This window comes from Cyanistes caeruleus, unplaced genomic scaffold, assembly GCF_971803275.1.
Source record: "Cyanistes caeruleus unplaced genomic scaffold, bCyaCae1.hap1.1 HAP1_SCAFFOLD_11, whole genome shotgun sequence".
Lineage (NCBI taxonomy): Eukaryota > Metazoa > Chordata > Aves > Passeriformes > Paridae > Cyanistes > Cyanistes caeruleus.
In genome coordinates this window covers 1,636,877-1,660,494 of record NW_028255883.1, presented here as the reverse complement: position 1 = coordinate 1,660,494, position 23,618 = coordinate 1,636,877, and the positions used below count along the sequence as shown (strand labels likewise).

General features: G+C 54.6%; 2 protein-coding genes across 2 annotated transcripts in view; both read right to left on the bottom strand.

Annotated features, from left to right (window-relative positions):
- Positions 1-744: 744 nt before the first annotated feature.
- LOC147647309 (serine/threonine-protein kinase pim-1-like) overlaps positions 745-23,618 on the bottom strand; it is a 76,245-nt gene continuing 53,371 nt past the window's right edge. Inside the window, exons 2-8 of the mRNA XM_086872328.1 lie at positions 4,050-4,100; positions 3,479-3,845; positions 2,741-2,917; positions 2,337-2,484; positions 1,925-2,105; positions 1,250-1,377; positions 745-963 (exon numbers count right to left, since the gene is read on the bottom strand). Coding sequence (XP_086728454.1) covers positions 2,378-2,484; positions 2,741-2,917; positions 3,479-3,845; positions 4,050-4,100 — 702 coding nt within the window. The 3' untranslated portion in view covers positions 745-963; positions 1,250-1,377; positions 1,925-2,105; positions 2,337-2,377. The remainder of the gene's footprint in view (positions 964-1,249; positions 1,378-1,924; positions 2,106-2,336; positions 2,485-2,740; positions 2,918-3,478; positions 3,846-4,049; positions 4,101-23,618) is intronic.
- Positions 14,213-15,277, bottom strand: LOC111945369 (olfactory receptor 14A16). Its single transcript, XM_023948037.2, has one exon. It carries the CDS (start codon positions 15,275-15,277, stop codon positions 14,345-14,347), a length of 933 nt encoding a protein of 310 aa, XP_023803805.2. The 3' UTR covers positions 14,213-14,344.

Below are 23,618 nucleotides of genomic sequence, written 5' to 3'. Positions count from 1 at the left end.
CCAAGTCTCGTGTCTCCATTGTGCCATATTCCTAAAGAACCAGCAGCCCATCCCGACGAATATGGTGAGTTATGTGGATGGTTGTCAGCTCCCTTTCCTGCCTAGAAATCCTGAAACTGCTTCTAAATGCTGTTCCCTTCAGTTCCTGGACACCTACTCACACAGAGCTGGGGAAAAAATCCCCTGGCCATGGTTTACAAGGTGAGTTATGCCAAAGTTAGAGCTCTGTGGGAAATCTCTATCCATCCCTATCCTTTTAATATATCTATACATGGGGGTGTGCATGGATGTGTCTTGTATGGAAAGGAAGGAGTGTGCAAACAACGTGACTGACACTTTCACCCTCTGTGTTCATTCCATACTCATGGGTACAAAGATATTATGGAAACCTTTGCAAGGACAGACCTTCTGTCCATGGATTCAGAGACATCCAAGGGCCCCTGGCACAGACAGACCCTTCTGTCCATGGATTCAGAGACATCCAAGAGCCCCAGGCACCGACAGACATTGCTGCTCTTCAGCCAGTGACAGGATGAGTCCCTGAGCCTGGGGCTTGGCCTTCCTCGTGGTGAGGGGCATCAAGGAAGGCTGCAGTGTGATGGAGATTGTGATGGGCTGGGAACTCACTGGGGGAAAGAAGGGAGCAGTTGTGAAGTAAAAGGCAGGTGGGGGAGAGAACTGTTCAGAGAAGGGCTGAGCTACAGCTTGAGAAAGCTGAAGAATGACATTTGGGGTCATCCCAGATTGATGTAATTTCAGAAGTTATGGAACAAGTTTAATTTTGGGGGAGGTATCATGTTTTCCTTTGGAGGTGGACACTCTGCAGACTTGAGCTGCATTTCCAAAATGCTCAAGTCTCTGCTGCAGGTCACACTGTTTCTTCTTTGGCTGATCCCGGCCCGGTGCTGAGCCCAGCATAGCCCTGGCAGAGCCCAGAGCAGCCTCAGCATCCGCAGAGCCCGGCTGCAAGGAGAGAAACCAGAAACCGCCCGTCAGCTCAAGGCTCCTGTCCCCTTGTCCCAGCCAGCCACGGTGCCCAGGCCATGCTGGCCGTGCTCAGAGCTGGGCCCAAAGCTGCCCATCACTGCTGCGTTTGGGAGCAGAGCAGGAGGGCAGGACATGTGCCCAGCCTGCAGCCAGCCACGGCAGATCCAGCCCCTCAGCAGCTGCCCAGAGCGGGATGCTCCTGTGCCCGCTGCCATCTCCCAAAAGCTCTTGTCCCACCCATGCCAAGGAGATGAGGACCCACCTCACACCATCTGCTGCCAGAAGAAAAGCTGGTCCCAAACGATGTCCTCAGCCTTCTCCAAGGGCACGGCCCATCCACACCACACCAAGCACTTCCTGATCCAGACTGGACCCCACCTAGAATTCTTCCTTTAGAAAAACAAACAACAAATTAATGAAAATAGGTTACAGACAAAAAGGGGAAAGAAGAAAAAAGGTAAAAAATCTTATTTCTGTCAGGAGTTTAAGGAAGGCCCAACCCCTCCATTCTAGGGAAAAACCCACCCACGGGTGAGGGAAGCCCATGCTTTCTCCCTTCCCCCCTGCACTGTCCCCCAAAATCACAGTGATCCCAAAGCAAAGCAGGGGAGTGGAGCAGCCCAAGCCTTTCCTTGCCTGCACAGCAAAGCAGCCGTGCTCAGGTTCTGGAGTCCCACCTGTGCTCCTGCCATGGGGGTTTGTTTGTGTTGGGCTGGCTGCCCCAGCCCCAGCCTGGGACACGGTGGGTGCTGGGGGCTGTTGGCAGGACCAGGAGCCCACTCCCATTTCGTAACCACCCCAGCCCACACCCCCAGCCCTGCCAAAAACCAGCTGGGCAGCCACTGAAGAATCAGTTGCATCCACCCCAGCAAAGGGGAAACCTTTGGTTCCCGGCCAATGCACAAATCTGGGAGCATCCCCCTGGGTCTGGACTTACCTGAAAATTCTCTGTGGAGCCTGGCTTTCAAGAAGGTGCCAGAATCAAAGTCCATCATCGCCAGCTGCCGCTGGCCAGGTGGAGGAAGAGGTTGTCATCCTCGCTGTTGTCCTCCATGTCCCCAGCAGCAGCAGCAGCAGCAGCCCCACCTGGTGCAGCTTCTCCAGGGGCTCCTTCTTCCCTGGGGTGACACCAGGCTGTCAGGGTTCTGCCCAGGGCCCAGCTGTCACTGAACCAGGACAAGCAAAACCAGCTCAGATGGCGGCCACCAGTGCTGGGCAGAGCAGCTCAGCTCCAGCACAAGGGCTGCGTGTTCTCACTCGATGAGCCCTGTGCAGTGACACAGGCAGGACAAAGAAGTCTGGGTTTCTTTGCTTCTGATTGCCAGGGTATGTGTGGAGCTGTAACTTACCAGGTCCCTGCATCACTGTGCCCGTGGCTCTCTCCCTTCTTCTATGGCTGATGAATATCCTGCATCCAGGGATCACAGAACAGGTCTTCTAATGAGGGCCTGTCCAAGTAGTGCAGGGATAAACACCGGCTGATCAGAACTTGGCAATCTGGGGAGAGAAACCACAAACCACTGGTCAGTTGGAGAAGGCTCCTGTCTGCTTTGCCCCACTATACCCGTGCCCAGGCCACGCTGGATGTGCCCAGAGCTGGGCCTTAACTTTCCCATCAATTCTCTGTTTTGGAGGAGAGCAGGAGAGCAGGACATGTGCCACCTCCTCAGCAGCTGCCAGAGTGGGATGCTCACGAGCCCGCTGCTGTCTCCCAACACTGGTGTTCCCCCCGTGCCCAGAGATGAGGATCCACCTTGGGAGAGCCGTTGTGGCAGCGGGAGCTGGGCCCAGCTGATGTTCCAGCCCCTCCTGAAAGGGTGCTTCCCGCAGACCATCTCATGCAGCAGGATGCCCAGGGTCCAGACGGTTGCTGCCTCGCCATAGTACCACCTGAAGTTGGTCCATTCCGGGGGTCTGTATGATCGTGTTCCTATGGAATACGGATGGAGCTCATCAGGGGGATGCTGCTGCTCCCAGAGCCTGAGCCCAGCATCCCTGGGCATGTGGGGCTGCCCCAGTGGCACACGGGGTGACCTGCTGCCCTCTCGCCAGCACCTGGCACTTGTGTACAAACCCAGGGTTGGAAAAGAAGGCACTGGTGCTGGAAGAGGGCAGCAGAAACCCTGGCAAGGCCCGACCATGACAAACAAAGGAAAAACCCTCTCACAGTGCTGGGGAAAAACCATACCCACATCCTCCCTGCTGGCATTGCCCAAAAAATATTATGAACCAAGGCAAAGCAGGGAAGCACAGCAGTCCAAGCCCATTCTCACCTGCACACCAAACCAGCTGGTGTGCAGGTCCTGGCTCTCCCTCTCTGCTACCCCCACCCACAGGGGATTTTGTCAGGCTGGCTGCCCCAGCCCCAGCCCCAGCCCCAGTCCTGGGAGAATCCCTGCTGCCACACCCTGGTTGGGCCATGAGATGTTGGGCCAGGAGATGTTGGGCCAGGAGATACCGGGACCAGGAGCCTACTCCTGGGTGGGCTCACCTGCAAACTGAGTGTAGGCTGTGTCCTGCAGGTAGGTGCCACAGCCGAAGTCAATTAATTTTGCCTGCCCGGTGTCCAGGTCAACCAGGATGTTCTCCGGTTTTATGTCTCTGTGCAGGACCCCGCAGCTGGTGCAGTGCTGCACGGCCTCCAGCACCTGCCGGAAAAGCTCCCGCGCCTCTTCCTCTGACAGGAACCTCCGTGCCCGAATGAAATGCCGCAGGTCCTGACACCGCTCTGGGCGCTCCAGTACCATCACGATGGTGTTGGGGAGCTCAAACCAATCCAGCAGCTGCACCACACCGGGGAAGCCTGTGGACACCTTGTCCAGCAGCACTATCTCCAGGGGTGCGCTGGTGCCGTCGGGCTGCGGGAGGAGCACGGTGCCGTCAGTGGGGCTGAGCCCGTGCCAGGGCTCGGGGAGCCCTCAGCCAGCCCGGGATGCTCTGTGCCCTCCGCTGGCCCCACGCCCGCTCTCCCTCCAGGTGTCCTGGTGGCTCCCACCCTGCCGGGCCCCGGCTCATCCCCGCCCGGCACGCCCCGGCTTCTGCCGCTGGCCCCGCTCACTCACCAGCTCGCCCCAGTGCCGGACGCGGTTCCGTGGCACCTTTTTGATGGCCACCTGCAAGCCAAAGGGAGCAGCGGATTCAGCTCGCCGCCTACCGTGTCCAGCCCCATCCTCCTCCGCCGACCCCTTCTCCTCCTCCGCCCTCTCCTCCTCCTCCGCCCGCCGCTGGCCCCTCTGCTCACCGGGGCGCCATCCGAGAGCCGAGTGGCCGAGAAAACCCTGCCGAAGCCGCCGCGCCCCAGCAGCGAGCCGATCCTGTAGCGCTGCTGCAGGGCCTCCTGCGCCTTCCCTGGGGAAGAGACGCGGCCGTCAGCGCTCGGCCCGGGGCCAGGAACGGCCCCCGAGCGCTCCCCGACCTCCCCGGGCCGAGCATCCGCAGGCGTCCGCTCCTTGGAACGCGACAGCGGCGGCTCGGGGCCAGCGGCCGCGCTGCCGAGCGGCGGAGCTCGGGCCGGGGAAGCCGCTGCGGAGGCGGCGGCAACGGCTGCACCGCCTGTGTCCTCCGCGGGCCCCGGGAGGAGCCGGGGCAAGGGCCGGGACCAGGGCCAGGGCCGGGGCAGGGCTCGGAGCAGGCGGAGCCAAAGGGCGGCGATACCGCCCCAGCCCCAGGCACTGAGGCCCGCCCAGAAGCGCCAGCGCCAGCTCGGCCAGAGCCGGGCGGAGGCGAGAGCGAGGCGGGACGCCCGGGGCCGGCGCCGGGGCCGGGGCCGGGGCCAGGGGCGGGCCGGGGGTATGTCCCGGGCGGGCAAGGGGAGAGGGGAACTGGGAGAGGAGGGGAACACAGAGAAAAGGAGATCGGGAATGGGTGAGGGACCGCGGGAGAGAGGGTGGAACAGTGGGAGAGGGAGAGGGGAAGAGGGGCAATAATTTCGCTTCTTTCTCTGCTTTTTCTCTTTGCGCTGCTGCTGCCGCCGCTGCTGCTGCTGCTGCCGCTGCTGCCGCTGCAACTGAAGCACCGGGGCCGTTTGTCCCCGGGGCCGTTTGTCCGTTGCCCGCTCGGCCCCGCGCCGAGCCCCGCGCTCCCCGGGCAGCCCCTGAGCCTGGCCAAACACGGGAACTTTGCCGTGTTGAGCCAAGAGCCAGAGTCTTGATTCCTGCACAGGGGCACAGCAATGCCCTTGGCTGCTGCTGTGCCTTGTCCCTGCTGAGCGTCAGACACTGTCTGAGCACATTCCCTGAATGCAGAATTTGTACCTGAGCCAAGCACTGCACTTGTGTCTCCAGCATTGCTTTCCAAGAAAAACAGGGGAAGGAAAACTGGGTATCACTCATGGTATTTTACAATGTCTAAAACTTGCCAAGTGATGGATCTTAGAGGTGAGATCCATTTGGAATGAATGGGATGGAGAAACAGTGCAAGATGGAAAAGGAAAACATAAAAATAAGTAGAGAAAAATAGAGAAAAAAATACTGGTCGTTTCTTTTGGGTTTATTTTCATTTCTTAAAAAAGCTGTTTCAATTTTCCCAAAATCTTCTCCACAGTCCTGTCTGTTCTTTCCAAAAACGTGTCCTGGAGAACGAGGTGCAGCTCCTGTCTCAAGATGTGCCCCCAGCTGCAGCTTCTCTTGGCTTCCCACACTGTGCGTGCAGCACAACTCTTGCAGCAAAGCAGGACAAATTATCTGAAGAACTTGACAACTTGTTCTTGCTTTTCCTTGTGGACAGGGGAGTTGTGCCATTGCTAAGGTTTTCATTGTTACTCTTCTACCCGAAGAAAACATGACGAGCTGCCAGGAATTGTTAGGGAATACAAGCCTGGCTGAGTGTGGAGAAAGAATCTCCAGAGCCTGCAGTCAGCAGTGGAGAGCTCATCATTCTAATAGCGCCATGGACACCTTGAAAGTGATCTGGAACTTGAAAATGGGCTGACAGAGGGAGTTTGTTTGTGTGTTCAGTTTGGATGATTCTACATCTCTTGCACTGGTACAAATCAAGAGCACAATCAGTGGATGACAAGCAGCAGAACATGATAAGCTGGACCTCTCAGTAGATGAGAGAAAGAATGTGAAAAGGACAAATGCAGGGAATGACTTGGTGAACTTTGTCTGTAAGAAGGCTGATTTTTTTCCTAATAATTCCCAGTTCATTCCCTTTGCTTTTGTCCTTTTTGGCAAGCCTGTTTGCATGGCAGATTGCCCAGGACATGAGAACCTGGAGCTTGTGGAAGTGCCTGAAAGGTGCCCTGTTCCTCTGCAGGGACACTCAGGCTGAAACAGGAGCCTGAGGCCTCTCTTGAGAAGCCTCCTCGGAGCTGGAATTTGTGCCATGCCAGGAGAGGAGGAGGGGGAGGAGGATGGGAGCTGTGTGTGAGGAGCAGGAGGTTTGGGCCGCAGGACATTCCGTCTGTGCCGCTGCCCCGCAATGGGCGGCCGTGCCCGGGGCTCTGGGCCTGCCCCGCGTGCGCTGAGCTCCCGACACTGCGGGAGCTGCCCGGGCTGGGCTCAGGTTCCCACTGGGACTGGGCAGCAGGCTGGGCTCCAGCTGGGATCAGCAGCAGCTGGAAATACTTCTGGGCATCTCCACTTTCTGCTGCTGCTCGGAAGAAGCAATGAAGCGACAAGTTCTGTTTTTCCTTTCTCCTGGTGGATTTTTTCATTTTATTTGCCACTGCAGGGGCAATTTCTGTGATGGCCTCTGTCACTTGATTCTATTTCAGCAGCAGCAGCAGCAACAGGGCTGTGTTTGAGCACTGCAAATGTCCAGCTGTGTGGCTTTCATTCCCCTCGACTTAGTGCTCAGGGACTTGAAAGCATTTCAAGATCTGCTACTCATGATGTCTGAGACAAAAAATCCTGAGTTACTGATCACTAAAGCACAGTGAGTAGCACTGATTGAAAGAGGCAATTGCAGTTTTGCAGATAAAATTCAGGTGGCAGGCAGAAGAGGGACAAAAGCAGACGAGATCTACAATGTGCAAGGCCAAGGCACCAACAGCCTCCTGCTGTCACCTCAGGGTGAGTAAAACAGAGCTGAAAACAGCGCTGGAACCCGATCCTTTCTTCCTCTGAGGGCTGGCTCAGGGCAGCAGAGGCGGGCCCTGAGGAAGCCTGAGGGCTGTTTGTGGGGGATTGTTGCTGTAGTCCAGAATTGCCCTGGCAAAAGCCCTGGGGAGCCGAGGCCGGAGCAGGTGGGAAGGGCCGGCGCTGCTGCTGCTCGTGGCCGGGAGCCCCGGCCGGGCCGGGCCTGCGCCCGCTGCGCTGCGGCTGCTGCTGCTGCCAGAGCCGGGCGGGACTCGGGGACAGGGAATGGACACGGGGGGACAGCAAAGGCCTTGGGGGCTGCAGGGATGTTGGTGCTCGGGCCAGCGCCAGCACAGAGCTTCAGCCCGCAATGAAGCCCGAGGGAAACGCTGGCGAAAGGCTCCATTCAGCCTTTCTTTACTCGGCGCTGTGAAGGGACCGAAATAAAAGGAGAACAAGCAGGGCCCGACCCCTTCTCCTTTGGGAGGAGCCCCGCGCCTGGGGCTGTGAGGGGCCGTGAGGGGCTGTGAGGGGAAATGAAGGGCTGTGAGGGGCTATGAGAGGTTCTACAGGGCCATGAGAAGTTCCATGGAGCCGTGAGGGGCTGTGAGGGGCCATGAGGAGCCTCAGCCCTGGCAGGAGGGGGTGCCACCATGTCCCCAGGGCAGGGCAGCCGTGAGGGGCTGTGAGTGCAGACGTGGCAGCAGAGCGGGCTTGGGGCAGCTCTGGGAGGGGATGAGACCCTTCCCCAGCTCCAAACCACACCAGACCCACCATTAACAGGATTTTCTGTCTTTAGAATCCACTGGCAACTTGGAGTTGAGTGTACAGTTTAATTGTGGTGAGAAAGGCAAGAGAATTTTCCCAGAGTGTGATATCCAGCCATTCTTATTAATTTAAAATAATTTAAAAGTCTACAAATGAAAAGGTATACTATTAAATAATAATAAGAACAGGAAATAAAGCCCCAAATCCCAGCACCCAGCTCAGTAACATGATTTTGTTTGTAGTAAGAGATTTATAATAAATAAATAAATGAAAGAGATTTCATTTGTAATTCAGACTTCTTTCAATTTTTTCCAAGGTTCTGGTCCCTTTCCTCCAGGGACATTTCCTTTACTCACCCACTTTCTAATAGCTAGAAGGGAGATAAGTGTGCCAGAAAAGGCAACAGCTCCTGTTTCAAAGGGAAGCAGCCACCACTCCAGGAAACCTGAATTGCCCCCAGGCACGTGTGTGCACTTGAAGGGTGAGCAGGTGTTGGGGACAGAGATCTCAAACTCCTTCTAAGGCTGTGAGAAACCCACAAGTGGCAAATTATCATTGTGGGTCAACTCCTGCTGAAATTCCATTCCCCCACACCCTCCAAATGGGCAGGCAGGCCTGGGCTCTGTCAGGGTTCAGTTTTGAGTGCCTTGTGTTGCCTGGCAGGGAAGTGATCCTATCAACTCTGGTACTGATGGATTGTGGTATGGCTGCTGAAGGAGGAGAGGGAATCTCAGCAGACAGGAAAGTCTCTTCTTCTCCTTTCTCCCTGCAGAACCCCCTCTCCAAAGAGAAATGCCTGTGCTGGGTTTCCATGGGACCCCTTCCCTCAGCCCACTGAGGCTGACCCACTGTGTGCTCTGCAGGAGCCAAAGCCAGAGGAGGCCCAATATCAGTCACCACATGGTCCCCACACAGCAGGAGAAAGCACTGCTTGCAGTGGGGCTGCTGATCTGTGACCCATCCTGATTCCATCCACCCCACTCCTCTCAACCACAGACACCAGAAGGATCCCAGGAAAGCCACAGTGCTCTACCAGATGCCAGGAGCACTCCCTGCTGTGGCCTCAGGGATGCTGGGTGACCTGGTTGATGAGCATCTCTGGCTGGTGATGGAATGTGTGGATGGAGGCCCTTGACAGGAGGTTGTTTGAGCCATGTGTGGGGCTGAAGGAGAGATGGCAGCTGTCAGTCGGCAGGGCAGGGACCCCGCTTGTGAGTCCATTGCCTTGGACACCCTCAGCCACAGGATGTCCAAGAAGTCACACAAGGCTTTGGCACCCTCATCCTTCTTTTCCCCCAAGTTCCTGCTTTCTGTACATTTACAGCAGAGAACCTTGTTTGTTTTTAGAACTAGAACAAAGATCCCAGAGGGAACAAGCCTTGCTGGTTTTAGTCAGAAGCATCAGTGACCAAAAGTTGTGTTTCCTTGTGGGGTGTCCTCGTTTGCTGCATTTTCTGAGTTCCTCTTGGATCCTTTGGAGGGCAATAGGTTGTGCCCTCTGAGGATCCTTTGTGCTCCTTGGTGACCCAGGAGAACCTTCCAGGTGGTTTTTGGGTGAGCTGCTGCTGTGATGTCACAGGAACGTTGCCGTGTCCTTGTGGTGTTCCCGTTGCTGTGGGGCACAGAGGCCTCAGTGTCAGAGCAGCTCTGGGTGCCTGCTCATTGCCTGAGGATCCTTTGTGCTCCTTGGTGACCCAGGAGAACCTTCCAGGAGGTTTTTGGGTGAGCTGCTGCTGTGATGTCACAGGAACGTTGCCGTGTCCTTGTGGCGTTCCCGTTGATGTGGGGCACAGAGGCCTCAGTGTCAGAGCGGCTCTGGGTGCCTGCTCATTGCCTGAGGATCCTCCTGCCTGAGGCATTCTCAGCAGCCAGCCCAGCCCCTGACGGGTGTCCTTCTGTCCTGGCAGGGGGACAGACAGTCTGCAGACGTGTGCAGCACAGCCAAAATGATCCAGTAAGTGATTGCTGCAGTTTGCACTCTGGACTCTTATGGGTATTTTTTAGCCCACTCGGCCCCTAAGTCAAGGATTTCCCCAGGTGTACCATATGTGCCTTTGGGATTGCTGTGGGCTTTCCATTCTTCCTTTGGAATGGATGTGATTTTGAAAGAAAATTGCCATTAAATGCCATATGTTTGGGAGAGCTCCTGTCAACGTCTTCTTAAAAAAGGGGTTGTTTCTAAGCCAGCAGGTTGTGCACAGCATTTGGAATGGAGCCTGGGGGGGTTCTGTTCTTCAAGAGGAGAGTCTGTGGCAGTGGACCCTGGCACTCCCTCCATTAGCAGGTCCAGCCAAAAACTGGACACAGCCAAGTATTTTGTGTTGTTCTCCTGCCTTCTGTGTGATCCAAAAGGACTGTGGCTCCAGGAGGGAAGTTGTGAAAGGAAAATGCTCTCTCTTGGCATTGATTTGTTGTGTGGGAGTTCCCAGCACAGGCAGCTTTTTCTCCTAACAGCGTCTGGTTCAGGTGAAGGTCACCTCACACATGGATACTGTGAAGCTCCTTTTTCAGAGAGTGGGAAAGGAACCTGTGGTATTCAGAGATCCCAGTTACTCCCTTTCAACACCCATATGAGCCCTGTAAGTTCCAGGATGATCCTTGTCACATGCCAGCACTCCCAGGATGGTCCCAGTTGCCTCTGGCTAGATCAACCCAGTCAGTCCCAGTATGATGCCATTTGCCCCCAGCGTGCTCCCAGTTGCTCCCAGTCACCCCCAGTATGGGGGATGATGTGCAAGGTATTTTGCCAGTCACTCTCAGATACTCCCAGTATGAGTCCAGTCACTCCCAGTATAATCCAAAGATGGATGGATGGGAGGCCTGATGGAATCCTGGAGACCATTGTGACACTCTAGGGCCCCATGGAACCCTACTTGGTGACACCAAGTTGGCTGGGAGTGTTGATGTGCTGCAGGGTAGGAGGGCTCTGCACAGGGACCTGGACAGGCTGGATCCAGGGGCCAGACCCAACAAGGTGAGGATTAACAAGTTCAAGTGCCGGGTCCTGCACTTTGGCCACAACAACCCCTGCAGTGCTCCAGGCTGGGGACAGAGAGGCTGGCCAGCAGGCAGGCAGAAAGGGACCTGGGGCACTGATGGACAGCAGGCTGGGCATGAGCCATCAGTGAGCCCAGGTGGCCAAGGAGGCCAATGGCACCTGGCCTGGATCAGGAACAGTGTGGTCATCAGGAGCAGGCCAGGGATTCTTCCCCTATGCTTGGCACTGGTTGAGCTTCACCTCGAGTGCTGTGTCCAGTACTGGGCCCCCAATTTTGGAAAGACATGGAGGGGGCTGGAGCATGTCCAGAGAAGGGCAACAAGGCTGCTGGAGCACACATCTTGTGAGGAGCAGCTGAGGGAGCTGGGGTTGTTTATCCTGGAGAAGAGGAGGCTCAGGGGAGACCTCATCACTCTCTACAACACCCTGACAGGAGGGTGCAGCCAGGTGGAGGTCAGGCTCTTTACCCAGGGAACAGTGCCAGGACAAGTGGACACAGCCTGAAGCTGCACCAGGGGATGTTTAGGCTGGACATTAGGAAATATTCTTCACAGAAAGGATGATTGGGCATTGGAATGAGCTGTCCAGGGAGCTGGGTGAGTGACCATCCCTGGAAGTGTTTAAGGACAGTCTGGATGTGGCACTGAGTGCCATGGTCTGGGTGACAAGGTGGTGTTGGGTCACAGGTTAGGCTTGATGCTCTCCAAGGCCTTTTCCAGCCTGGTTGATTCTCTGATGATTGTGACTCTGCAGGGCCCTGGGGAAGCAAGGGGGCCACTGTGACACTGCGGGGCCTGGTGGAACTCAGAGAACCACAGTGACACTGTGTCCCACATGGCACCACAGAGCCAAAGAGCCATTGGGACACTGTGGGGCTACATGGAAACAAGGAGTCCATGGTGACAGTCTGAGTCCATGTGGAACCACAGAGGCCACTGTGACACTGCTGGGCCTTGTGGAACCAAGGGGCCACTGTGGAACCAAGGAGACCCTGGTGAGATCCTGGGCCCCAGTGGGATCAAGGGGCCATTGTTCCATTGCAGGGACTCTAAGGGAACTAAGGGAACACCTGTGACATCGTAGTGCCCCATGGAACCAAGGGTGACACTGCAGGATCTTGTGTAACCTGGTCTCCACTGTGGCACTGCACCACCAAGGGATTCCTTGTGGCACTCGGAGGCCTCATGGAACCAAGAGGCCCCTGTGACACTGCAGGGCCTTGTGGAAGCATGCAGAGCATTGTGACAGAGCAGGACGTCATGTCATGGTGGGACCACTGGGATACTGCAGGGCCCCAGGGAACCAAAGGGATTTTGTGACGCTGGGAGGCCTGATGGAATCCTGGAGACCATTGTGACACTCTAGGGCCCCATGGAACCGTGGTGACACCAAGTTGGCTGGGAATGTTGATGTGCTGCAGGGTAGGAGAGCTCTGCACAGGGACCTGGACAGGCTGGATCCAGGGGCCAGACCCAACAAGGTGAGGTTTAACAAGTCCAAGTGCCGGGTCCTGCACTTTGGCCGCAACAACCCCTGCAGTGCTCCAGGCTGGGGACAGAGAGGCTGGCCAGCAGGCAGGGAGAAAGGGACCTGGGGCACTGATGGACAGCAGGCTGAGCATGAGCCATCAGTGAGCCCAGGTGGCCAAGGAGGCCAATGGCAGCTGGCCTGGATCAGGAACAGTGTGGTCATCAGGAGCAGGGCAGGGATTCTTCCCCTATGCTTGGCACTGGTTGAGCTTCACCTCGAGTGCTGTGTTCAGTTCTGGGCCCATAATTTTGGAAAGACATGGAAGGGTTGGAGAGTGTCCAGAGAAGGGCAACAAGGCTGGTGACAGGTCTGGAGCACAAGTTCTGTGAGGGGAAGCTGAGGGAGATGGGGTTGTTAATCCAGGAGAAGAGGAGGTTCAGGGAAGACAAGGTGATGTCATGGCACAAGTTGGACTTGATGATCTCCAAGGTCTTTTCCAACTTTGCTAACTCTGTGATTCTCTGAAACCACCCTTGGAGCAAGTGCAGGATGAGCCCTGGGCCTTCTCTTCACAACTTCCAGCAGCCCAGGTCCCTCAGCTTCTCCACACAGCCCCCAAAACCCATCCTGTCAGTCCTGCAAAGCCTTTCCAGCTCCTCGTCATTGCCCAGAACAGGGAGCCCCACAGCCAGACACAGCAGCCCAGATGTGCCACCCTGGCCTGTGCTGCCTCTGGCAAGGGAGCAGCATGAGGCACTGCAGAACCCTGCAGACAATTCCTGAAGCACCTGTAGGATGATCCTGCTCCCCGAGGGACCTTCTCATGGTGCCAGCTTAGGAACTGAAATGGGGAGTGGGGGCAGAGAGGAAAGGGCAAACAGGGATGGGCTGTTTGCAGGGGAGGGAATAGGGGTGGGAAATAGGAAGAAATCTGGAGCAGGAAGAGTAAAGAAAGCAAAGGTAAAGTAAAGGAAATGCTCAAGGCAGTCTGGGGGTGACTGCCAGGCAGCCCTGGCTCTGAGCAACAACATCTGCAGTGGCACAGGAAACTCACAGCTCATGAGTACAAACTTTCTGTGTGACTTCAGAGGCCACGACAAACCTGAGTGGTTTCCCTCCCGTCCCCCAGCCCTTCCTGGCCCCTGGGGCTGATGGCATTTGTGCTCCCTCAGGTTCATCTCCCCACAGCAGCACCATGGGGGTGCTGACACCTGCTCTGGGCAGTGCAAACAGGGGCTCCTGAGCCAGTGCTGCTGTGTCTGTGCCTGCAAGGATGCGGCACCTCTCTGAGCTGGGGGAGAGGCCAGGGCTGCACAGGGGGGATGTTGTTGGCAGCTCCATGAGGACACTCTGGGACGCTGTGCTGGGGTGTCCAGAGCAGTGGGGATGGATCAGCCCCTGCTCTGCTGCTCCTTCCTGTCTCCCCCAGGGACCTTGCAGAGCCCCAGCCATGCTGTTTGCCCCCAGCCTGCCCACGGCCACCCTGGGGCTGCTCATGGGGGTTTTCTGTGCTGAGCATTGGCCTGGGTGTGTTCTTGAGAGAGCCTGGACAAGGAGCCTGGAGCCCCCAGGCCCTGCCCTGAGGCGTCAGCGCTGCCCCAGCAGTGCCCATGGCCTGTCCCTGCTGCAGCCCCGGCACTGCCACCCCCAGGGCTGTGCCCGGCCCCGAGAGCACTCAGGCCCTGCAGCAACACCAGGGCAGGAGGGCAGCGGGGCAGTGGCACGGGAGCAGCACTGGCAACACCAAGTGCTGCTGCTCCTGGGCACAGCTGCTGTGCCAGCACTGATCTGCCCCAGCTCTGCACACAGACACTGCTGCTGCAGCTCCAGAGAGGGGAACAAAAAGGAGATCTCAGGAGAAAACTTTTCTAGGAGCTCCTTTAGTTCCTTTAAAGCTACCAAGAGCGCAGCCACTCATTGGCACAGTCTGTGGCCAAAGGGAAGATGAAGAGAGAAACAAAATGAGAAATGGCACAAACAATGATATTTTATTGTGGACAAGATCTAAAAATGAAAACAAAGAAAACATCCAAAATGAAACCAACAAGAAGAATCAAAGATGACTTTTATTACAAGTGATTTGCAGAAATTGGCCTGCAGTTTAATGTTTCTGAAACCATCCAGTCATCAGTGTCCACACTGCAGCCTTGAGCTCCTGGTTCCTCAGGCTGTAGATGAGGGGGTTCAGGACTGGAGGCAGCACCGAGTACAGAACTGACAGGGCCAGATCCAGGGATGGGGAGGAGATGGAGGGGGGCTTCAGGTAGGCAAATGCTGCAGTGCTGAGGAACAGAGAGACCACAGCCAGGTGAGGGAGGCAGGTGGAAAAGGCTTTGTGCCATCCCTGCTCAGAGGGGATCCTCAGCACAGCCCTGAAGATCTGCACATAGGAGAAAACAATGAACACAAAACAACTAAAAGTTAAACACACACCAACAGGAAGAAGCCAAATTTCCCTGAGATAGGATTTGGAGCAGGTGAGCTTGAGAATCTGGGGCACCTCACAGAAGAACTGGCCCAGGACATTGCCATGGCACAGGGGCAGGGAAAATGTATTGGCTGTGTGCATGAGAGCACTGAGAAAGCCACTGGCCCAGGCAGCTGCTGCCATGTGGGCACAAGCTCTGCTGCCCAGGAGGGTCCCGTAGTGCAGGGGTTTGCAGATGGACACGTAGCGGTCATAGCACATGATGGTCAGCAAGGAATACTCTGCTGAGATGAAAAAGACAAGAATAAATAACTGTGCAGCACATCCTGCATAGGAGATGGTCCTGGTGTCCCAGAGGGAATTGTGCATGGCTTTGGGCACAGTGGTGCAGATGCAGCCCAGGTCAGTCAGGGCCAGGCTGAGCAGGAAGAAGAACATGGGGCTGTGCAGGTGGTGGCTGCAGGCTACGGCGCTGATGATGAGGCCGTTGCCCAGGAGGGCAGCCAGGGAGATGCCCAGGAAGAGGCAGAAGTGCAGGAGCTGCAGATGCCGCGTGTCTGCCAATGCCAGCAGGAGGAAGTGGCTGATGGAGCTGCTGTTGGACATTTGCTGTGGCTGGACGTGGGTGTCGTTCTGATTGGGAACGGCTAGGAAGAACGACACAAACTCTCAAGGGAGTTTCACCACGAGAATTCTCTGGTTTATTCCTTCAGGCCTGTCTTATAGACAGACACGTGGAAAGTACAGAAATGAAACTCTCATTGGTTAACAAAGTGCTACATCACCATCATTGGTCAGGGGCACACAACCCCCCTGACTCTCTCCTGCAAGGAGAACAAGAGAACAGACAAACAGCACCTGGCAGTTGTTTTCTGTCTCTGAGGATTGTATTGAAATCCTCCTTTGAAATTACCAGGCTAGCTTCTCAGGCACGACTGAGACGCCATGGGCCTGCAGTTTCTGCAGCTCCCTGCAGCCTGTTCCAAAGCTAGCATCCATACTCTAACTACCACCATTTCACTCTCTCGCTGAAACCACAGCAGTGACAGCCCGACTCTTCCCTTCTCTGTGAAATCACAGTAATGACAGCCCCAAATTGCCTCCTCTCTGTCACACCACAGCAATGTCAGGCCCAGTGTTCCACTGTCTAGGACACCATAGAAGTATGAGCTCCAATTTAATTCTCTCTGGGACACCACAACAATGACAGCCCCAGTGTTACGCCCTCACTAAAACAACAGCAGTGAGAGACCAAATTTCCCCCTCTCTGTGCCCCCAGAGCAGGGAGAGGCCTAATTTCCTCCTCTCTGTGACAACACAGCAGTGACAGCTTCAATGTTCCCGTCTCTGGGACACCAGAGCAGTGTGAGCCCCAAAGTTCCACTCTCTGGGACAGCAGTGCAGCCACAGCCCAAAATTGCTCCTATCTGTGAAACGACAGCAATTTTAGGCCCAGGATTACCCTGTTGGAGACACCGTAGCAGTTAGAGCCCAACTTTACCCCTCTCTGTGACACCAGAGCAGTGAGGGCCCAAATTTCCTCTTCTCTGGGACACCACAGCAATGTCAGAGCCACTGTTACCCTACCTGTGACATCATAGCAGTGTGAGCTCCAACGTGCTCCTCTCCATGACAGCACAGCAATGACAGGCCCAGTGTTTCCCTCTCTCAGACACCACAGCAGTGACAGCTCCAATATTCCCGTCTCCGTGACACCACAGCAGGGACAGCCAAAAAGTTGCCCTCTCTGTGAAACCAGAGAGGTGACAGCCAAAATTGCCTCCTCTCTGGGAAACCACACCAATGTCAGGCCCAGTGTTCTACTCTCTGACACCACAGCAGCGACAACACCGCTGTTTCTCTCTCTGTGACACCACAGCAGTGAGAGCTCCAAAGTTCCGCTCTCGGTGACAGCAGTGCACTCCGAGTCCCAGTATTCCCCTGTCTGTAACATCACAGCTCTAACTACCTCCATTTCACTCTCTCGCTGAAACCACAGCAGTGACAGCCCGACTCTTCCCCTCTCTGTGAAATCACAGTAATGACAGCCCCAAATTGCCTCCTCTCTGTCACACCACAGCAATGTCAGGCCCAGTGTTCCACTGTCTAGGACACCATAGAAGTGTGAGCTCCAATTTAATCCACTCTGGGACACCACAACAATGACAGCTCCAGTGTTACGCCCTCACTGATACAACAGCAGTGAGAGCCCAAATTTCCCCCTCTCTGTGACACCAGAGCAGGGAGAGGCCTAATTTCCTCCTCTCTGGGACACCACAGCAATATCAGAGCCAGTGTTACCCTATCTGTGACATCATAGCAGTGTGAGCTCCAAAGTGCTCCTCTCTGTGACACCACAGCAATGACAGGCCCAAATTTCCTCTTCTCCCTCACACCACAACAGCAGTGACAGCACCTATTTCTTCATCTCTTCCACCACAGAAGTGAGAGCCCCAAAGTTCCACTCGCTGTGACCGCAGTGCAGTCACACACCAAATTTCCTCCTTCCTCTGACTCCACGGCAGTGACAGCCCCTCTCTTCCATTCCCTGTGACACCAGGGCAGTGACATGCCCAATTTCCTCCTCTCCGTGACGCCAGATCAGGGAGAGCTCCAGTGTTCCTCTCTCTGTGACAACACAGCAGTGACAGCTCCAATGTTCCCGTCTCTGGGACACCAGAGCAGTGTGAGCCCCAAAGTTCCACTCTCTAGGACAGCAGTGCAGCCACAGCCCAAAATTGCTCCTGTCTGTGAAACGACAGCAATTTTAGGCCCAGGATTACCCTGTTGGAGACACCATAGCAGTCACAGCCCAACTTTACCCCTCTCTGTGACACCAGAGCAGTGAGGGCCCAAATTTCCTCTTCTCTGGGACACCACAGCAATGTCAGAGCCACTTTTACCCTACCTGTGACATCATAGCAGTGTGAGCTCCAACGTGCTCCTCTCCATGACAGCACAGCAATGACAGGCCCAGTGTTTCCCTCTCTCAGACACCACAGCAGTGACAGCTCCAATATTCCCGGCTCCGTGACACCAGAGCAGGGACAGCCAAAAAGTTGCCCTCTCTGTGAAACCAGAGACGTGACAGCCAAAATTGCCTCCTCTCTGGGAAACCACACCAATGTCAGGCCCAGTGTTCCACTCTCTGACACCACAGCAGCGACAACACCACTGTTTCTCTCTCTGTGACACCACAGCAGTGAGAGCCCCAAAGTTCCGCTCTCGGTGACAGCAGTGCACTCCGAGTCCCAGGATTCCCCTGTCTGTAACATCACAGCTCTAACTACCTCCATTTCACTCTCTCGCTGAAACCACAGCAGTGACAGCCCGACTCTTCCCCTCTCTGTGAAATCACAGTAATGACAGCCCCAAATTGCCTCCTCTCTGTCACACCACAGCAATGTCAGGCCCAGTGTTCCACTGTCTAGGACACCATAGAAGTGTGAGCTCCAATTTAATCCTCTCTGGGACACCACAACAATGACAGCTCCAGTGTTACGCCCTCACTGATACAACAGCAGTGAGAGGCCAGATTTCCCCCTCTCTGTGACACCAGAGCAGGGAGAGGCCTAATTTCCTCCTCTCTGTGACACCACAGCAATGTCAGGGCCAGCGTTACTCTATCTGTGACATCATAGCAATGTGAGCTCCAAAGTGCTCCTCTCTGTGACACCACAGCAATGACAGGCCCAAATTTCCTCTTCTCCCTCACACCACAACAGCAGTGACAGCACCTATTTCTTCATCTCTTCCACCACAGAAGTGAGAGCCCCAAAGTTCCACTCGCTGTGACCGCAGTGCAGTCACACACCAAATTTCCTCCTTCCTCTGACTCCACGGCAGTGACAGCCCCACTCTTCCATTCCCTGTGACACCAGGGCAGTGACATGCCCAATTTCCTCCTCTCCGTGACTCCAGAACAAAGAGAGCTCCAGTGTTCCTCTCTCTGTGACAACACAGCAGTGACAGCTCCAATGTTCCCGTCTCTGGGACACCATAGCAGTGTGAGCCCCAAAGTTCCACTCTCTGGGACAGCAGTGCAGCCACAGCCCAAAATTGCTCCTGTCTGTGAAACGACAGCAATTTTAGGCCCAGGATTACCCTGTTGGAGACACCATAGCAGTTAGAGCCCAACTTTAGCCCTCTCTGTGACACCAGAGCAGTGAGGGCCCAAATTTCCTCTTCTCTGGGACACCACAGCAATGTCAGAGCCACTGTTACCCTACCTGTGACATCATAGCAGTGTGAGCTCCAACGTGCTCCTCTCCATGACAGCACAGCAATGACAGCCCCAGTGTTTCCCTCTCTCAGACACCACAGCAGTGACAGCTCCAATATTCCCGTCTCCGTGACACCACAGCAGGGACAGCCAAAAAGTTGCCCTCTCTGTGAAACCAGAGAGGTGACAGCCAAAATTGCCTCCTCTCTGTCAAACCACACCAATGTCAGGCCCAGTGTTCCACTCTCTGACACCACAGCAGCGACAACACCGCTGTTTCTCTCTCTGTGACACCACAGCAGTGAGAGCCCCAAAGTTCTGCTCTCGGTGACAGCAGTGCACTCCGAGTCCCAGGATTCCCCTGTCTCTAACATCACAGGTCTAACTACCTCCATTTCACTCTCTCGCTGAAACCACAGCAGTGACAGCCCGACTCTTCCCCTCTCTGTGAAATCACAGTAATGACAGCCCCAAATTGCCTCCTCTCTGTTACACCACAGCAATGTCAGGCCCAGTGTTCCACTGTCTAGGACACCATAGAAGTGTGAGCTCCAATTTAATCCTCTCTGGGACACCACAACAATGACAGCCCCAGTGTTACGCCCTCACTGATACAACAGCAATGAGAGCCCAAATTTCCCCCTCTCTGTGCCCCCAGAGCAGGGAGAGGCCTAATTTCCTCCTCTCTGTGACACCACAGCAATGTCAGGGCCAGCGTTACCCTATCTGTGACATCATAGCAGTGTGAGCTCCAAAGTGCTCCTCTCTGTGACACCACAGCAATGACAGGCCCAAATTTCCTCTTCTCCGTCACACCACAACAGCAGTGACAGCACCTATTTCTTCATCTCTTCCACCACAGAAGTGAGAGCCCCAAAATATGGGTGCTAGCTTTGGAACAGGCTGCAGGGAGCTGCAGAAACAGCAGGCCCATGGCCTCTCAGTCCTGCCTGAGAATCTAGCCTGTGAAATTCAAAGGAGGATTTCAAAACAATCCTCATAGACAGAAAACAACTGCGAGGTGCTGTTTGTCTGTCCTCTTGTTTTCCCTTGCAGGAGAAAGTCAGGGGGGTAGTGTGCACCTGACCAATGATGGTGATGTAGCACTTTGCTAACCAATAAGAGTTTCTTTTCTGTACTTTCCACGTACGAGTCTATAAGACAAGCCTGAAGGAATTAACCGAAAAATTCTCGTGTTGAAACTCCCTTGATAGTTCATGTCGTTTTTTATAGCAGTTCCTAATCAGAACGACACCAAAGTTCCACTTGATGTGACACCACTGCAGTCACACACCAAATTTCCTCCTTTCTCTGACTCCACGGCAGTGACAGCCCTACTCTTCCACTCCCTGTGACACCAGGGCAGTGACATGCCCAATTTCCTCCTCTCCACGACTCCAGAGCAGGAAGAGCTCCAGTGTTCCTCTCTCTCTGTGACAACACAGCAGTGACAGCTCCAATGTTCCCGTCTCTGGGACACCAGAGCAGTGTGAGCCCCAAAGTTCCACTCTCTGGGACAGCAGTGCAGCCACAGCCCAAAATTGCTCCTGTCTGTGAAACGACAGCAATTTTAGGCCCAGGATTACCCTGTTGGAGACACCATAGCAGTCACAGCCCAACTTTACCCCTCTCTGTGACACCAGAGCAGTGAGGGCCCAAATTTCCTCTTCTCTGGGACACCACAGCAATGTCAGAGCCACTGTTACCCTACCTGTGACATCATAGCAGTGTGAACTCCAACGTGCTCCTCTCTTTGACACGACTGCAATGACAGGCCAAGTACTCCCCTCTCTCTGTGACACCTCAGATGTGAAAGCCCATATTTTGCTCCTCTCCATGACAGCACAGCAATGACAGGCCTAGTGTTTCCCTCTCTCAGACACCAGAGCAGTGACAGCTCCAATATTCCCATCTCTGTGACACCACAGCAGGGACAGCCAAAAAGTTGCCCTCTCTGTGAAACCAGAGGAGTGACAGCCAAAATTGCCTCTTCTCTGTGAAGCCACAACAATGTCAGGCCCAGTGTTCCACTCTCTGTGACACCACAGCAGTGAGTGATATGAATAGGCCTGTCATGGGGTAGCTTTACCTTTAAGACAGCTTGGAGGGAGAGGAAGTTGAAGCTGCTGGTGGCTGATGGGAGTTTTTCCTCCTGACCAATTATTAATCATTTCCAAGAATTGGCAGCAGATCTGACCATTAAGAAGTGAATTCAACTTGTAAACACCCCCTTAAGAAGTACAGACAGAATTCTCTTGCCCTCTTTGGTTTCCGGCGTTTGAAGAGGTAACAGGATTCTGTCTCGTCCTCCTCCTCCCTCTCCAGGCCGACCAGGCCGCGGTGGAGGGGGGAGGGTGGGGGAAGAGAAGCAGCGCTGGTCAGCCGAGCTTGGTTTTCAGTTTTTGTTGCTAGACTGAAACTTAACACCATGAACTCTTGCAGTTTTCTTAAAGCTTTTAATTGTTTTACTACCTGGATAAACATACAGATTACTCCTTTTCTCAGAAAGACAGAGAAAGAGAGAGACAATCAACATAGAGGAGACATCATAGAACCACCAAAAACAGTGAAGAAAAGAGTTAAGTTTAAATAAGAAAGAGAGAATAAGGAGATGCTTTACAGCTGAAATATCTTTCTGTTAAAGCTATAGAGATGGACAATAATAGTATAAAAAGACTCCTTTAATTCATGATAAGAGTATTAGGAGGAATGAGATATTCAAAGTGTAACTTTTGAGCAGAAGAGAGAGAGAGTACTTGTGATACTGTGAGTTGCTGGAATTGAGTTGAGTGAAGATTTTGAAGCTTTGGGGGCAAAGAGAAAACTGTTATCCAGGAAGGCTCACAGAGACAAATGAAGAAGACTTCTGCCTTTGAATAACTTATCCTTAAAAATAAGATTCCTAAACTCTGTGACCCATACACACCTCGGAGATGTGAAATGGGAGGAGAAGATCTAATGACAGATTTCCGGGCAGCTGGCATTAGAGAAATAGAAAACTATGATGAAAAATAGTTTTTCTAGTGAGAAACTCCGTAAGCTAACAGAAAGAGACTTCTGTTTCTCTGCAAAGACTGATGAAAGACTGTAGCAAGGATTAAGACTGTTTTTAACCACCAGAATCCTAAAGTTATTTGTCTCTATGTTGTCATGTGTACAGAGAAATGGTTAAGATGTAGAAGATGAGAGAGTTTTCTGAAAGTTTATTCTGATATTCTTATTCTTGTAGTTTGTTAATAAACTGTCTTTATTCCTTTTAAGTCTTAAGCCTGTTTTGCTCTTGTTCTAATCCATATCTCACAACAAGAAATAAGTAGTTTTTTTAGTTACTGGTTTAAAACCACGACAAGGCCCTACCTGCCGTCCAGGTTTTTCAATAGGCCCTACCTGCAGTCCATGTTTTGCAAGTGTTCTTTGCAGCCTCTGTTCCAGGTTCCGAAACGTTCCTGTTCTGTGTTCCATGTCAAACTGTTCCTCGTTGCTCTTGTTGGAAACTTCCGGACACGGCAGCTGGGTTTGGAGACTTCCCGGCATGGCGGCCAGAGTCGGGGACCTCCCGATGCGGCGGCCCGACACGGCAGCCGCGGCTCGAGACCTCCCAACACGAGGACCGTGGTCGGAGGCTTCCCGGCTCGGCAGCCGGAGTTTGGGACTTCCCGGCGTGGCGGTCGGAGTCGGAGGCTTCCCGGCACGGCAACCGGAGTGGAGAGACTTCCCAACATGGCTACCGGAGACTTCCCAAAACGGCAGCTGAGGATGGGGACTCCCCCAAGATGGCGATCGGGGCTTATGCAAATCAGCTACCGAAAAACACCACCTCGGACAAAAAACCCGATCTATGAGGCATCGGGACACTCAATAAAGAAACTGAGAGCGATGCCCTAAGGTCGGGATCAAGGGACACTATCCACCAACTCCGCTTTCCTCGCCATGACAGGGAAGAGACTCGCTAGGGATGACACGCCTGGACTTTCGAGCCAAAGGGGACTCTGGGTTTACCTGCGAGGACGGAGATCCCGGCTTTGCCTACATTGCACCCCATAGGAAGAACCGCATTCCTCCTCCTCTGAGTCGCATCAGGGAGTCAATGGCGGTGTGCGCACGACCCGTCGGGCCCCCACCCCAAGCTGATTCCAATAAAGGCTTTTAAAACAGGAGAAGAAGGTCTCCTGGCCCTGTTTTTATCAGCTGGGGGCTTGTCCGGGATCACCACGCCCACTGGAGACCCCCGACAGGACGGCCACGTGCTTCATGGGACCCTCGGGAATTGCTGGTGACCCCTGGACGCTGGGAATCGGCGAGGGATAAGCGACGCGGAGGAGCGCCGGAGTGGTAAGATCATTCGGCGACGGGTATAGAGGCGTGCGAGTGGGGTGTGAATGAGACGGGGGCTGGCAGCTCGGACCCCCGAAGCGAGAGTGGACCCCTCAGTACCACGGTTCCGGACTCCCGCGAGGGGGCCGGCCGGGAACAGGGGGAAGTGAGTGAAGGATGAAAGATTGAGGCGCCTCTTGGATAGGGGTATAGGTAGGGGCAATCATGAACCCCACTGGGACCTTACCCCAGGGTCAGGTGCACCCTAAACCTGGATAGGGGTATAGGTAGGGGCAGTTGTGGACCCCGCTGGGACCTTACCCCAGGGTCAGGTGGACCCTAAACCTGGAGAGGGGTATAGGTAAGGGCAGTCGTGAACCCCACTAGGACCTTACCCCAGGGTCAGGTGGA

Coding starts and splice junctions, on each gene's coding strand:
- LOC111945369 (XM_023948037.2), bottom strand. CDS start 15,277: ATGTCCAACAGCAGCTCCATCAGCCACTTCCTCCTGCTGGCATTGGCA.